The sequence below is a fragment of the Panicum virgatum genome, chromosome 8K (genome assembly GCF_016808335.1).
Source record: "Panicum virgatum strain AP13 chromosome 8K, P.virgatum_v5, whole genome shotgun sequence".
Taxonomy (NCBI): domain Eukaryota; kingdom Viridiplantae; phylum Streptophyta; class Magnoliopsida; order Poales; family Poaceae; genus Panicum; species Panicum virgatum.
In genome coordinates, this window is record NC_053143.1 from 12165694 (window position 1) to 12178978 (window position 13285).

Sequence of the window (13285 nt, forward strand, 5' to 3'; positions counted from 1 at the left end):
CACTTTCAGTGCTTCATTAGTATATTGATTAAGCTTCATTAGCCCTACTCTGCCGGCTTGTTTTGTTTGGTTTGGTTCAGCTAGCTGATCAGCTCTACTGGTGGGGTACGGCCTGTGCGTACCGTTCAGGACGCACAATGCATTGCCTGCTCGAAGCTAGCGCTGCTTTTAATTAGCCGTTGAAAAGTTACATCGCAGTGAATGCTTCTAGAAGGATATAAAGCTATCTAGATGCTTGGACAGGCGACGCTCCTCTCATGCCGGTGGCCGCTGTCGATGCAGTATCTTCTTGGCAACGGTGGCTGGCTGGGTCACCGTTTTCCACACAGTACTGCTACAGTGTCCGCACTCTAGACTCCAGCCAGCGCTGGCAAGGTTTTCCTTACCGGCAAGGGAAAAAAACCGGAGGTCAACGAGAAATGCGTTTATCGGATTTGTCATTTTGATTTCGAATGAAATTTAGAAAAAAAATTCTCAATTTATGCAGAAAGTAACCTAGATTATTTCCAAACAATCTAATAGTATAAACAAGATACAACAATGCATATAAATATGACTTTCTTGCCACAAAAAAACAGTCTGTTTAATATGGCCACCGCTATCGTCATGGCTTCCTATGAAGTCGTGGAGGGACCGAGAGAGATGGGGAATGGAATATGAATAAGATTTAGTGTTAGGAGGCAGCGGGGTGGCCTGATATTTGGCTGCACCAATTTGGTTTGGGCGGAGATTCAAAAGGGCCGAAAATTTCGGACGATAAGTAAAAAAACCGGACCCCGCCGAGAAACAAGATTTTCGGTTTTCTCGGAAAATTCTCGCCAAGAAATTTTTCCTTGCGCTGGCTGGTGTTTGGCTCACCCGAACAGGCTGAATAAGCAGGCCAGCAGCGGATGGAATCGCTTCTTCTTCCTCCTCCTCCTCCTCCGAGGAATCAACGGAGCGCGGCCATACCACGATCGACTTAGTAGACGACGTTGCCGGACTACTAGGACGCTGGCTGCTCTTCCCATCGAGCTCTTCGTTCTCGTGAAGAAGATACATGGAAGCACTCGGAACGAAGATGTCGGGCGCTGAAGGATTCCATGGATACCGAATTACCGATGTCGCTGACCTCCTGTATAAACACGCCCAGAGATCAATGCTTCTGCCATAGCCTCGGAACAGCACAAATTAAGTCAAAGAAATTGAACGGGATTTAATCCACGAGAACGACGTGCAGATTAAATCAGAGAGTGGCGACGACGCGTGACGATGGCGAACCATCGTCGGACGGCGTTGTGTGGTGGAAGGAGTACGCCGTCCATGGCGTGATGGCATGGACGACGGGAGTCGACTGACTAACTCTGCCGTCAGTATGTGATCGACACGACGACGGCAGCCGGCCGGCACCCGGCAGCGGGCAACCAATGACGTTCCCTGGACGGCGGACGCCATCGCCTTCTGCGTTTGACGCGCTTCATTAGAAAACTAAATAAAACTCTTCGCCATGGTTGGATTTATTTCTAGCTCGGTTGCGCGTCCATGGAAACGGATGATTATTCGATCGTGGGTCATCCTGTTTATCCAGTTGCAGTTGAAGCGGATCGTCGATCGATGTCGCGAGATGAGCTCCTTAATTACACTCTTCTTCATCCACGGCATGGTCATCGTAGAGGGGCACAGTGGTGTGTGTGGATATATATGGGCAGTCCCGAGGGGAATAATCAAGCATGCACTTGCAGACGAACAGTACGCGGAAGATGGGGTGCGATGCGGTGGATTGATGCTTAGAAAAAGTGTGCGCACGGTGGTCACTGTCCAACGCGAGATAGTTACAGGCTTAATATTAGTTTACTGATAACCAAAAGATAGTTACAGGCTTACAGCGGTGAAAAACGCGGTGTAATAAAGTACTCCTAGCTCGCACATTGGGAACATTCGCCACTCAGCAGCTGGGTCCACCTGTGTGCTTTGTTTGAGGGATTAAATTTTAGACCTTGTCACATCAATTTTTTTTTTGCTATTTAAAATTTTAAATAAAGTCTTATGGCAAAAATAATCGCAGAACCCTAGGCTATTTAAAGTATATTAATCTATAATTAGCGGACAGTTACTGTAGCATCACAGTTGCAAATTATAAATTAATTAGGCTCATTAGATTCGTCTCGCGAATTAGCACTCATCTGTGTAAAAAATTTATAAACAAATTTTATTTAATACTTTTAAATAGCAAGATTCTCTTTAACATTATAGGGACTAAACTTTAGTCCCGGAGAAACAAACAAGCCCCAAAGCGGCTTGAAATTTAGAAATTTGCTCCTTATCGATGTTTCTTCACCCCATCCCTCTTCTTCTCCAACTCTGGCGAGATTTCGGCGAGGTACAGGGTTATGGGTTAGAGTTCCAGGGTTACGGGTTCGGGGTTGCTAGGGGACGGCAGCTCACCGCCGGCCATAGAGGGATCGAGGGCCAGTGGCAGCAGGCCGGCCTAGCGGAGGAGGCAGGCGTGGTGGCGGAGGCGTCGTTGGCTGGGCAGCGGGAGACGACGGTTCATCTGGCGTTGGGCGGGGGAGTCTCGACGGCGACGACAGCAGTGGCGGCGGGAGCCTAGCCCGCTCGAGCCGGTGGGGTGGGGGGCGGGCGGGCCACGGACAGCGGGGGTGCCGGTGTAGGAGCTAGAAAGAAGAAAGGCAGGAGGAGAAGGGAGTTGATAAAGGTGGAGAGAGGGTTATTGAGAGATAACAAAGATCTCAGTCAATTGACCAGGAGACACACTCCCCTAAAATTTAATCTAGATAATTTAAGAAATGAGCTCAGAAGATACTAGATTTATAGTTTATAAAAATTTGAGCTACGAGTACATAAGAGCTGAGTTCAATTGTGAATAAGGATGGCGGCGGGGCGGGTTTGGGTCGGATATATGTGGGCTTCGCGTTTTGGGTTCGGAATTGATTTCCCGCTCACGATTTTCGGGTTCGGTTTTTCACACATGAATATCCAGTAGATAACCGTTTGAAATAAAAACTTATATTTTGTAGTATATTTAATAATAATGTTGTTTATTTAAACTATTAAATTTTGAATATGCGATTTCAAAACGTCTCTGGAACCTACGATCGAGTCCGTTTCCTTGTCCAGCGAAACCTGGGGCACGCACCACCTCGGCCCCCGTTTACTTGTCCCCGTAGGTTCGGCGGTCGTTTCCGTTGCTGGCCAACTGTTCCGCGTCGTCCGTGACGACGACAGACGAGGATCCGATCCTGCAGTGCAGTGATCCGCTGCCCACCAAAGTCGCCGGTGACGAGGTCAGGCATCTGAGCCAAGCCACACCAAGAGGGAGGCCTGGCTTGTCACCCTGTTCCGCGACCATCAGGCTCCGGACTTGTCCAATCCATCATCCATCATCCGTGGAACAGGACAAGCCGTTCTCGTTGGTGGCTGCCTGCTGCGGGCACCCGGCCCTGATGGGTGGCTCAGGCTGCTCATCCGGCGGATCGGAGCGTCCCCGCCGATCAGGGTTGCTCTTGTTCACCGCCTGATCTGATCCGATGCCAACACCGGCATACGCTCACTGCGCTGCGTGCTGCAGAAAATTAAACACCGCTCCGTAATGCAAGGAAAATGTTTGTGTTGGACCAACTTAGCAACACTGCTGTTAGTTGTTTATACATGCAGGTTAGAATATGCTGAGAATATACCGCCAAATGTATGGATCATTGTGCATCATTACCTTCTCCCCCCCCCCCCCCCCCCCCCCCCCCCCCCCGCCCCTTCTTTCTCATGGAATTCTCGCGCGTCGCTGTCATCAGCCCGATCCCGATTACACCGTCGAAGAAAGATATACATGGATCCAAGAAGGATCAAGATTGCCTGCAGGGTCATCTGTCTTATCCTGAAACAAGGCGACGCCACTCTTGGATATAAAATATAATCGATGATGATGCGATGAGCTCGACAAGATTATTGCTCCACGGCAAAACCTTATTAATTTACATCGGTCGTACGTTGTCAGGTAATATCAGTTTATTGGGCTCCTTTCGTGTTGTTGTCTGAATTCCCGTCCACATACATGCTGTGGGTCCCATATGACACACTGCACTGCACTATAAATATACTTCAAAAGTATACGCCATAATATATAGTAGTACAAGTATACGAGCAAATCAAACGGCTGCTCCCATCCAAATTAAGTGCAAATTAAAGACTCTTCAGGTTTTATAGTATCTCTTGTATGTGCTGCCTACCAAAGTTGTCACCCTTTTCTTTAGTTTTTTTTTAAAAAAAATAAGTTGTCGCCTTTCTAAAGAAATCACTTAGCCATTGGATGTTCCAAAATAAGTGCACTTCTAGAGTTTGAGTGTGGAGATCAATGCTAGTGAAAAATTGCATATATACATCTATAAAGATGTAATCATTGCACCCTGGGAGGAGAGAAAGTAGAAGAAAACAACTAGAGCTAGGTTAAACCATTCGTAGATGCATATTTATTTTGGGACAAATTTTGAACTCTAAAAGTGTGTTTATATTGGGACAGAGGAAGTAGATTATTTTGCCTCGAGTGATGCAGGATTCCTTGTCCTAATGTCCTTGGTACTTAATTTTCTTTAGATCCTAACCTTTCTTCCGTTCCGCGCAGCGGAGTCATCCCTATCTCCGGCCGCCGTTTGTTGTATCGGAACGCTCGGCGTGTAAGGATTTTGTTATTTTAATACGCAGTAGTTAACATGATTCTGTGATAAGATGCCAACTGATGACCTTTATTTCTCTTTGGATTTTTCTAGTGCGCGCTAGATTGATACTTAATTTGTTTAACTGTCAGTGGCGGGGTATGATAGATATTTCCATCATATCCATCACTTTGTGTTTTTATACTGCCGGAATGGTTCTAGAAGCTGAACGAAAGATAGATCTTTGAGCTTCTGATGTGTCCCCAGCTGAGTCATCATCAAGAACGAAGCTGGTGATGACAGTAAGGTGAGATGTCACACGGGGGATGGGACGATGGGTCGTCGTCATGCATCACGATCGAAGAAGAGCGAGCGCCATGCATCCGAGGACGGAAGTTGGATCGGGAACACACCTGCATTATGTTGGCGGTGGTTGCTTCATTGTTCTAGCTTTACAGGTCACCATGTCTCCTAGCTTGTTGCCACCTCAGCGCTCGCCCGGAGAGAGAGATCGGACTAGCTAGCTACTAGTAGTACTAGCTTTCTCCTTTCTCCTTTCTCCTCGCTCGTCAAGTGCAGTGGCGGTAGTGGTGGGGCGTCCATGGACGGACGTGCGGCCCATTTGAACCATACTGGTAGCTGGGATGCAGTGATGATCGAGCAGTTTGGTTGGCAGCTGGGAGCAGAGCTCGGCCTGGCTTGTGGGGTCCCGCCGAGGCTGGCTGCTCAACACTAGGACACTCCACTCCGGTCCGCCATGGAAGGAGTAACCGGGAACCTAGCTAGGTTCCCAGCTCCCATCTGTACAGCCAGCCGTCCAGCTATATTTTGGTCAACTTAAATTATTGCTGGATTTAAGAAAATTACTGTATGGAGCATAAGATCAGTTCCCAGGGCATGTCCTTTCTGTGCGTGCGTTTCTTATATTTTTTGTTAAGTTGAATCACTGCAGTCTCGTATTAAATCAATCATAGTGTTTACCTGGAGCTCGATAATTTCTCAGACATGATATTATTTGTTCTAAGAATCATGAGTCTTTTCTATTTGGAAAACATTTGATATGTATTTATTCCCACTTATTTTTTTTCCATGATGTTCCGTTCAGTTTCTCATGATCGATTGTCAGTGGGTCAAGAGAGCGCCAAGCAGTTTTCCATCCCCTGCATGCTCGCCTGTTCGGCTGCTGCCCGCCAACGCTCGCGCGCGCGGCGAAGCGGCGGAGCAAGCAGGCGGCCACCCCGTTCCTTGACTCGCGCGCGTTTGTTTAACGCGCACGGGATCGATTCCGTGCGCGATCAGCGTCTCTCCTGATCCAGGAACGAATCGAGCTGCCCAAGGCCGCAGAGGGCGGGGACCCGAATGGCCCGTGTCCCAAAAGCAGCGGCTAGCGCAGCGAACCCAGCTCATCTTCGGACGTGCACAAGCTTTTCCCAGTTTCCATGGCCGTGTTTAGTTCCCGTTCCAAAAAATTTCCAGCGCTACAGTTATTTTAAACGTTTGATTACTAATTAGAAGTCTTAAGTATGAATAACTGACAAAACTCATTCCATAATCCCCTAGTGTAATTTTGAGACGAATCTTTTAGACCTAATTAGGCTATAATTGGACAACGTCGTGCTACAGTAAATAATCTCTAATGATGGATTAATTAGGCTCGTTAAATTCATCTCGCGATTTAGAACCCATCCGTGTAAAAAATTTTATAAATAGATTTTATTTAATACTTCTAAATGCCAAGATTCTGTTTCCAAAATTTTTGGAAAACGGAACTAAACAGGGCCCATTAGTAGTACTAGTAATCACAAAGAAAAGAGGAATCTTTTTTTATAAAACTAGAAAAGAGGAATCTTTCAAAAGGAAAAAAAACAAAGAAAAGAGGTTTGGTGCGTGCTTGGTTGCCCGCGGCACGGGCGCCCGCGGCACGGGCGCCCGCTGCACCTGCACGCACGCGGCGTGCGGCGTGCGGCGTGCGGCGTGCGTGTGCTCGGCGGCTCAACCGGAGCAGCAGGGGCGCGCGGCGCCTGGCGTGCCTCCGGATCGCTCCACCAGCCCGCGCCGGCGTGCAGCACGCCGCTCCCACGGACAGCGGCGCGCCTGATCCACGCGGCGTGGTCGTGCCACCGGCTTGCGGAAGGGGCGCGCCTGATCCACGCCGCCCAAGCGCCAAGGCACTGTTTGGTTGTTTGTACCACAAGTAGCACAAAAAATTTGACTAATAATTAGAGTTATTAAATAAAGTCAATTTATAAAACTGCACAATCATGCGCTACTTCGCGAGACGAATCTAATGAGACATTTGACCGCACGATTAGAGGATAGTTATTGTAGCATCACTGTAGCCAATCATCAATTAATTACTGTCTTTAGATTTGTTGCAAAAAGTTATACCCATTCGTGAAAATTTTTTGCAAATAAACTTCGTTTAGTACTCCATGCATATGAGATTTTTTTTATCGGGAATCGTGTGCTATGATACGCGAGAGAAACCAAACAGGGCCCACCACCACCCATGTGCAGGTGCATGTGCCGCCGATGCGGCGGATAGGGATAGCGACGGCACGCGCCGCGCCGGCCGGGAAATAAGCGCCTGTCCTGTTCTCGGAGCTAGTAGGAGTAGGCGCGATCGCCGGGGACTGGAGTGACCAACTGACGACCGCGCCGCGGGCGGTGGGCGCCCGCCCGGCTCTCCCTGACAAGCAACCTCGGACCACGCATGCCGGCGGGGTGACGGCGACGCCTCTCCCTCCGCCGGCCCTGCCTGTGCCTCACATGGCCACATGGCCACATGCGCTGTCCGTCCCCTCCGCGCGCTCGCTAGCTGAGCTCCTCGTCCTCGGCGATCCTTATCCGCTTCCTGCCGACGCGCGTACGGCCGGCCGGCCCTCCTGCAATAACCACGCGCTGACGGTCCCAGGCCAGGGAGGTCGATCCTGAGCGAGATCAGGAGGGATAAGAGAGTCCAGCGGAGGATAACGCTCGCCGCCGCCTGCCGCCTGCCGCCTGCCGCCGTCCCAGTCACCTCCCGAACAAACGAGGTAGCTACCGATAAGAATTCACTGCCGATGCTGCTGCTGTCACCGGCGGCGACAGCGACGCGCTTGGGCGGGTCGCCGGCCGGACCGGCCGTGGGATCGATCAGCGGAGCGAGCTCGCATTCGCATTCGCATTCGCATTCGCATCGCGTCCGCGAGGAGGAGGAGCGCTGGAGAGGTCGCAGCGACTCGGCCGGCCCCGTGGACTCGCTCCGGGATCGGACCGGCCGACCACTCGGATAACCGGATAAGGTTCACCCTCCCTGCTGACGCTGACGGCGGCGACGGCGATCGATCCGTCGAGCAGCCCTCCGCCCGCTGCCTTGCCTTGCCGTGCCTTGGGGACCAATCAATTATCAAACCAGCAGCGCAGTAATACTAATTAATTAATTAATTAATCATCATTATTACCTTGTGCTGCCTCTCGTACTATTGCGATTCCTCGCGCCGCGTGGCGGCCGCGCGCGTGATGCGTGGGGTGACATCACTCACCCATCGCGCGCTAGTGAATAGTGACACTTTGACCATTAATTACGGTGTCAAACAAAACCAGTTTACAAAACCAACTACAGAACCCCGCGCTAATGACTTTGAAGAATCTAATAAGACGTTTGACCGCGCGTTTAGAGGATGGTTACTGTAGCATCAATGTAGCAAATCATCGATTAATTACCGTCATTAGATTCGTCGCGAAAAATTATACCCATCCCTAAAAAGAATTTGCAAATAAACTTCATTTAGTACATCATGCATGCAATATTCTCTTTTGGAAGCGCCCGGGTCTAGGGTATCAAGTGAGATTCGCGCATCGCAGGTGATGCACGAGCAGGGTTTTAAAATCCGACCGGACCGGCCTAACCGCCGCCCTCCGGTACCGGTTTACCGGACCGGTTAGGCCGGTAACCGGTGGAAACCGGTTGAATTCAAATTCAAATTCAAATAAATTCAAAAACTCCCATGCAACCGGTTCCGACCGGTTTACCGGCCGGTTTGACCGGTTTGAAATTCAAAAGCTCCCGTGCAACCGGTTTACCGGCCGGTTTGACCGGTTTACCGATCAGTTTGACCGGTTTACCGGCCGGTTTGCCCGGTTTGATCGGTGGGCCTTCATGGGCCGGCCCATTTTTTTTCTTTTTCTTTTTTGATTTAACTTTAAATTCCCACAAACTATACTAAATGAATGAATTTTTGAGAAAATTTGACACCATTAGATTCATCACACCTTGAAATATTTTTAGGAATTTTTTGGGAATTTTTTATTTTTTAAATTCAAATTTAAAATTTGAATTTTGACCGGTTGGGTACCGGCCGAAACCGGAACCGGACCGGACCGGTTTGACCGGTAACCGGTCAAACCGGACCGGTTCCCACCGGTTAGGTTAACCTTGTGCACGAGGTCGATGCTAGCACGCAAAACAACAATGGATACAAAAAAGGACACGCTCACAGGTTATGCAGGCATGCCGGCTGATTTCTTCTTTTTTTTAAAAAAAAAGAGAAACACTTTATGCGTGCTGAATCTGGATCGATCGATTCTCTGGGTTGACAACTGGGTTTTTCTTTTCCCCCGCGCTCAGCAAATTAAAAAGCCACTTGTCTTGCTTACTTGCACACAGGCGCGGCCACGGCTCAGCGTCGACTTTGCTTGCATTCCAACATGGGTTCCCGTACGTCTCTACGATGCATCACGCATGCGTGCGTGCCAACTTTTTTTCTTTCAAGCCACAATTAAAAAGGAGCTAACCTTTGAATCGAGATCGAGTTAAATCAAGCCGGCCGGCGCGTCAACGGCCAGTGAGCGAGCGAGCGAGCTCGGACCGGGGCATCCACGGATGCGCGATCCTTAAAATTGTGCCACAGGCGACGCCGGAGACCGGCAACCGCAGGCGGCGTGATGTGTGCAACGCGCGCATCCGCCGCCGGCCGGGGCGGATCCGTGTGCTGCCGAGGTGCCCCATCAAGAAACATCCCCGTGTTTCTTCACGGTCAACTCCCTTGCTTCTCTCCTTCAAAAAAAAAAAACTCCCTTGCTTCTCCGGCGACTCCATCAGATCAGGCCTCCAAGAAGAAGAACACGTTTTCGTTTTTTTTGAAAGACTAAGAACACGTTCCCCCCCCCCCCCCCCCCCCGGCCGGCTTAATTACCTCCAGGTAGGCTGCCGCTCCGATCCATGGACCGGACCCGGTTTCTAACGGCATCGCCTGATGCATGCCACCGTACCAACGGTGTTCACAAGCCAGGAGCCAAAACTCCGAAACGGAAAACGGAAACGCGCGTCCCCCTCGTGGCACTGTCAGTTTTTTTTTTGAAAGCTCGGGACGCTTGCAGTGATCCGCAGCAAAGACGAGATAATTCTGGCCAGAGAGACTCCGTCGCGAGTCGTGACCCGGACTGTGCGCAGCCGGATGAGATGAGATCACTGCCACGACGGGGTAGAAAAGGTCCTCCTTTTTCCGGCCGTTAACCAAGTGCCACCACTTGCTGCTACGCAGCAAAAGTCCAGTGGCCCATGGTTTCTTTCTTGCCCGATCGGCGCCCAAGAGGGCATGGCATGACACCACTTGCTGCTACGCGGCACAGCGTCGCTGTCACCTATCGGTTTTCGCAGCTTCTAATCGCAAGGCGAAATCGAGTTTTACAGCTCCCTCCCCCACTGCCACCCAGCTTCGTGCTCCTCATCTGCACACTGTGCACAATCACAGATCACTCTTCTAGACACATGGTAAAAAAGAAATGGTTCCAGTCCACCACGCTCAGTCCCATCATCTTTTATTTTTTTACTTTTAGGAAGCAAAGCTCCTTTTCATTGCATTTCTTTGAGATCAGAAAAAGATGCGAACTTTTCTTTCCATGAATGAAGGGTGGGCAGACAGAAACAAGGAGCATCCATCAGAAACCGGCAGAAAACACACAGGTTTTGCCAAGCTTTTAAGTATTTGTCACTGTTACTTTTACTAATAATAAAGAGCACCAGCAGCTGATTCAGCTCGCGATTTTTATATCGGCTTCGCTGTGCCGTTCGGTCCAACCACGAGGCGCCACGTCGCGCGGCCACGGTTCTATATAACCACCTCCTCCCCGGGCCGTGAGGGCGCATCCCATTCCCCTTCCTTCCAGAGGAGAGAGAGAGAGAGAAGAAAAGATAAGCTCAGGCTCAGCTCGCAAGCAAGTGGAGATGCGGAGCCCACGAGGAGCAGCAGCAGCCGGGCGCTGCGGCGCCCAGGAGCACGTCGACCTGATCCCGGGCATCCCCGACGACGTCGCCGTCGACTGCCTGGCGCGCGTTCCCCACGCGTCCCACCGCGCGCTCCGCCGCGTCTGCCGCGGCTGGCGCAGCGCCGCCGCCAAGCCGGCCTTCGCCTCGGCGCGCGCCGCCGCGGGCGCCACCGAGGACCTCGTCTACCTCCTGCAGTTCGGCAACCCCTCCGCCGCCGACGACGACGGGGCGCCTAAGGACGGCGCCGACGCGCCGCCGCCCAGCGCGCCGGCCTACGGCGTCGCCGTCTACAACGTGACCACGGGCGAGTGGCGCCGGGAGCGCGGCGCGCCGCCCGTGCTCCCCGTCTTCGCGCAGTGCGCCGCGGTGGGCACCCGCGTGGCCGTGCTCGGCGGCTGGGACCCGCGCACCTTCGAGCCCGTCGCCGACGTGCACGTCCTCGACGCCGCCACCGGCGCGTGGCGCCGCGCCGCGCCGATGCGGTCCGCGCGGTCCTTCTTCGCGTGCGCCGAGGCCGGCGGCAAGATCTACGTCGCCGGCGGGCACGACAAGCACAAGAACGCGCTCAAGACGGCCGAGGCCTACGACGCCGGCGCCGACGCCTGGGACCCGCTCCCGGACATGTCGGAGGAGCGCGACGAGTGCGACGGCATGGCCACCGTGGCGGGCGACCGCTTCCTCGCCGTCAGCGGGTACCGCACGGCGCGGCAGGGCGGGTTCGAGCGCGACGCCGAGTGGTTCGACCCCGCCGCCCGGGAGTGGCGGCGGCTGGAGCGCGTCCGGGCGCCGCCCTCCGCGGCGCACGTCGTGGTCCGGGGCCGCGTCTGGTGCATCGAGGGCAGCGCCGTGATGGAGTGGATGGGCACCCGCCGCGGGTGGCGCGAGGTCGGGCCCTACCCGCCGGGGCTCAAGGCCGGCACGGCGCGCGCCGTCTGCGTCGGCAGCGGCGAGAAGGTGGTCGTCACGGGGGCCCTCGACGGGGAGGGCGGCCGGCACGCGCTCTGGGTGTTCGACGTCAGGACCAAGAGCTGGACTGTGGTGCGCCCGCCGCCGGAGTTCGCCGGCTTCGTCTTCTCCGTCGCGTCCGTCCGCATCTGAAGATCTGGATCTCGGCCGCCCCAGCCCCGATCCGCCCCCATCGACCAAGAAACAAAAGAAGAAATCAAGGCTACTACGACTACTAGTGTGTGTCCGTGCACCGTGCCCGCCATTGCTGGATCTGAGATCTGCGCGTCGGCCATGGATCTCTGCATCTGCTTGGATACTAGTATGCCCGTCCCATAATCCTACATCGAAGGAGTTGAAGGAGAGCCCCCGATCGACGCCAGATCCACGGATCGAGCCGTGGGTGTGAGAAAAAAGCCAAAAAAAAAGATGAAGATTCCTGCTTTGTTGCGGGTGGTGAGTGTTCGTTCCCGATGAGAGATGAGAGATTTGAGTGTGGTGTTTTTGTCCCGAGGTGAAGGACGCAGACTATTTTCTTGCTGTTCTTGTCCTACTACAGCCATGCTTTGCTTTGCTAGCCGAGTAATAACAGCTACTGTACATACTACTACTACTTCTGCTACCACCACTGCTATTGTAAGATCCAAGGCCATGTACGTGTCCCATCAAAATTTCACAAGAAAACGAACTTCCGCATGAAGTATTAATACTAAATGAAGTTTATTTGTAAAATTTTTTCAGATATGAGTGTAATTTTTCGAGACGAATCTAATGAGTCAAGTTTCATCATGTGATGCTACAGTGACCGTGCTCGATTATTTTCTAATCGTGCGGTCAAAGGTCTCATTAGTTAGAGCAACTGTTACATGACTATAATTGTGAAGATAATTTTGTAATTAGATTTTATTTAATACTATTAATTAGTGGTCAAAACATTATTTATCTCTCATCAAAACATTTTCACGCCACAACAAACATGACCCAAGCTCGCCTCTTGTGATCCAGATCTGATTCATGGAAGCAAGCAGATCTCGTCTCCGTTCTTGTTCCGTCCCCGTCGCCGGCGGCTCGCAGGCGTTGAACTTGCCGCTATATTTTTTTTGAAACAAAAAACTTGCAACTAGTATTAAAAAGCCGCCGTTGAACAGAACAGGATGCGGTTTTTGCCGGGCCGGCACCTCGATTCGGTTCCCATCAGATATTGTTTATCTTTTTCCTGACAGCTAATCGGCGGGCGGGCGATCTGTGTAGTCTCGCGATCCCGCTGGCCTCCGTCGGCATGACTCGGTGAGCAAGCAGAAATCCTTCCAAAAAAAAGGTGAGCAAGCAGAGAGTTGACGCCGCTGCGCGACTCGGATTTTTAATGTTTTTTAGTCGGGAGGAATCGAGGAAGAGTGAGAGGAGAGGAGGGGGTGCAACTGGGCAAAGTGAAGCTTCGCCTTCG

General features: G+C 51.9%; 1 protein-coding gene across 1 annotated transcript; it reads left to right on the plus strand.

The window, feature by feature from the left end:
• Positions 1–10774: 10774 nt before the first annotated feature.
• On the plus strand, positions 10775–12884 carry LOC120643950 (F-box/kelch-repeat protein At2g44130-like). Its single transcript, XM_039920469.1, has 2 exons — positions 10775–12489; positions 12828–12884. Exon 1 carries the CDS (start codon positions 10855–10857, stop codon positions 11992–11994), a length of 1140 nt encoding a protein of 379 aa, XP_039776403.1. The 5' UTR covers positions 10775–10854; the 3' UTR covers positions 11995–12489; positions 12828–12884.
• Positions 12885–13285: the final 401 nt, after the last annotated feature.

Bases quoted from the DNA above. Each gene is read 5' to 3' on its own strand.
- LOC120643950 (XM_039920469.1), top strand. From the start codon at position 10,855: ATGCGGAGCCCACGAGGAGCAGCAGCAGCCGGGCGCTGCGGCGCCCAG.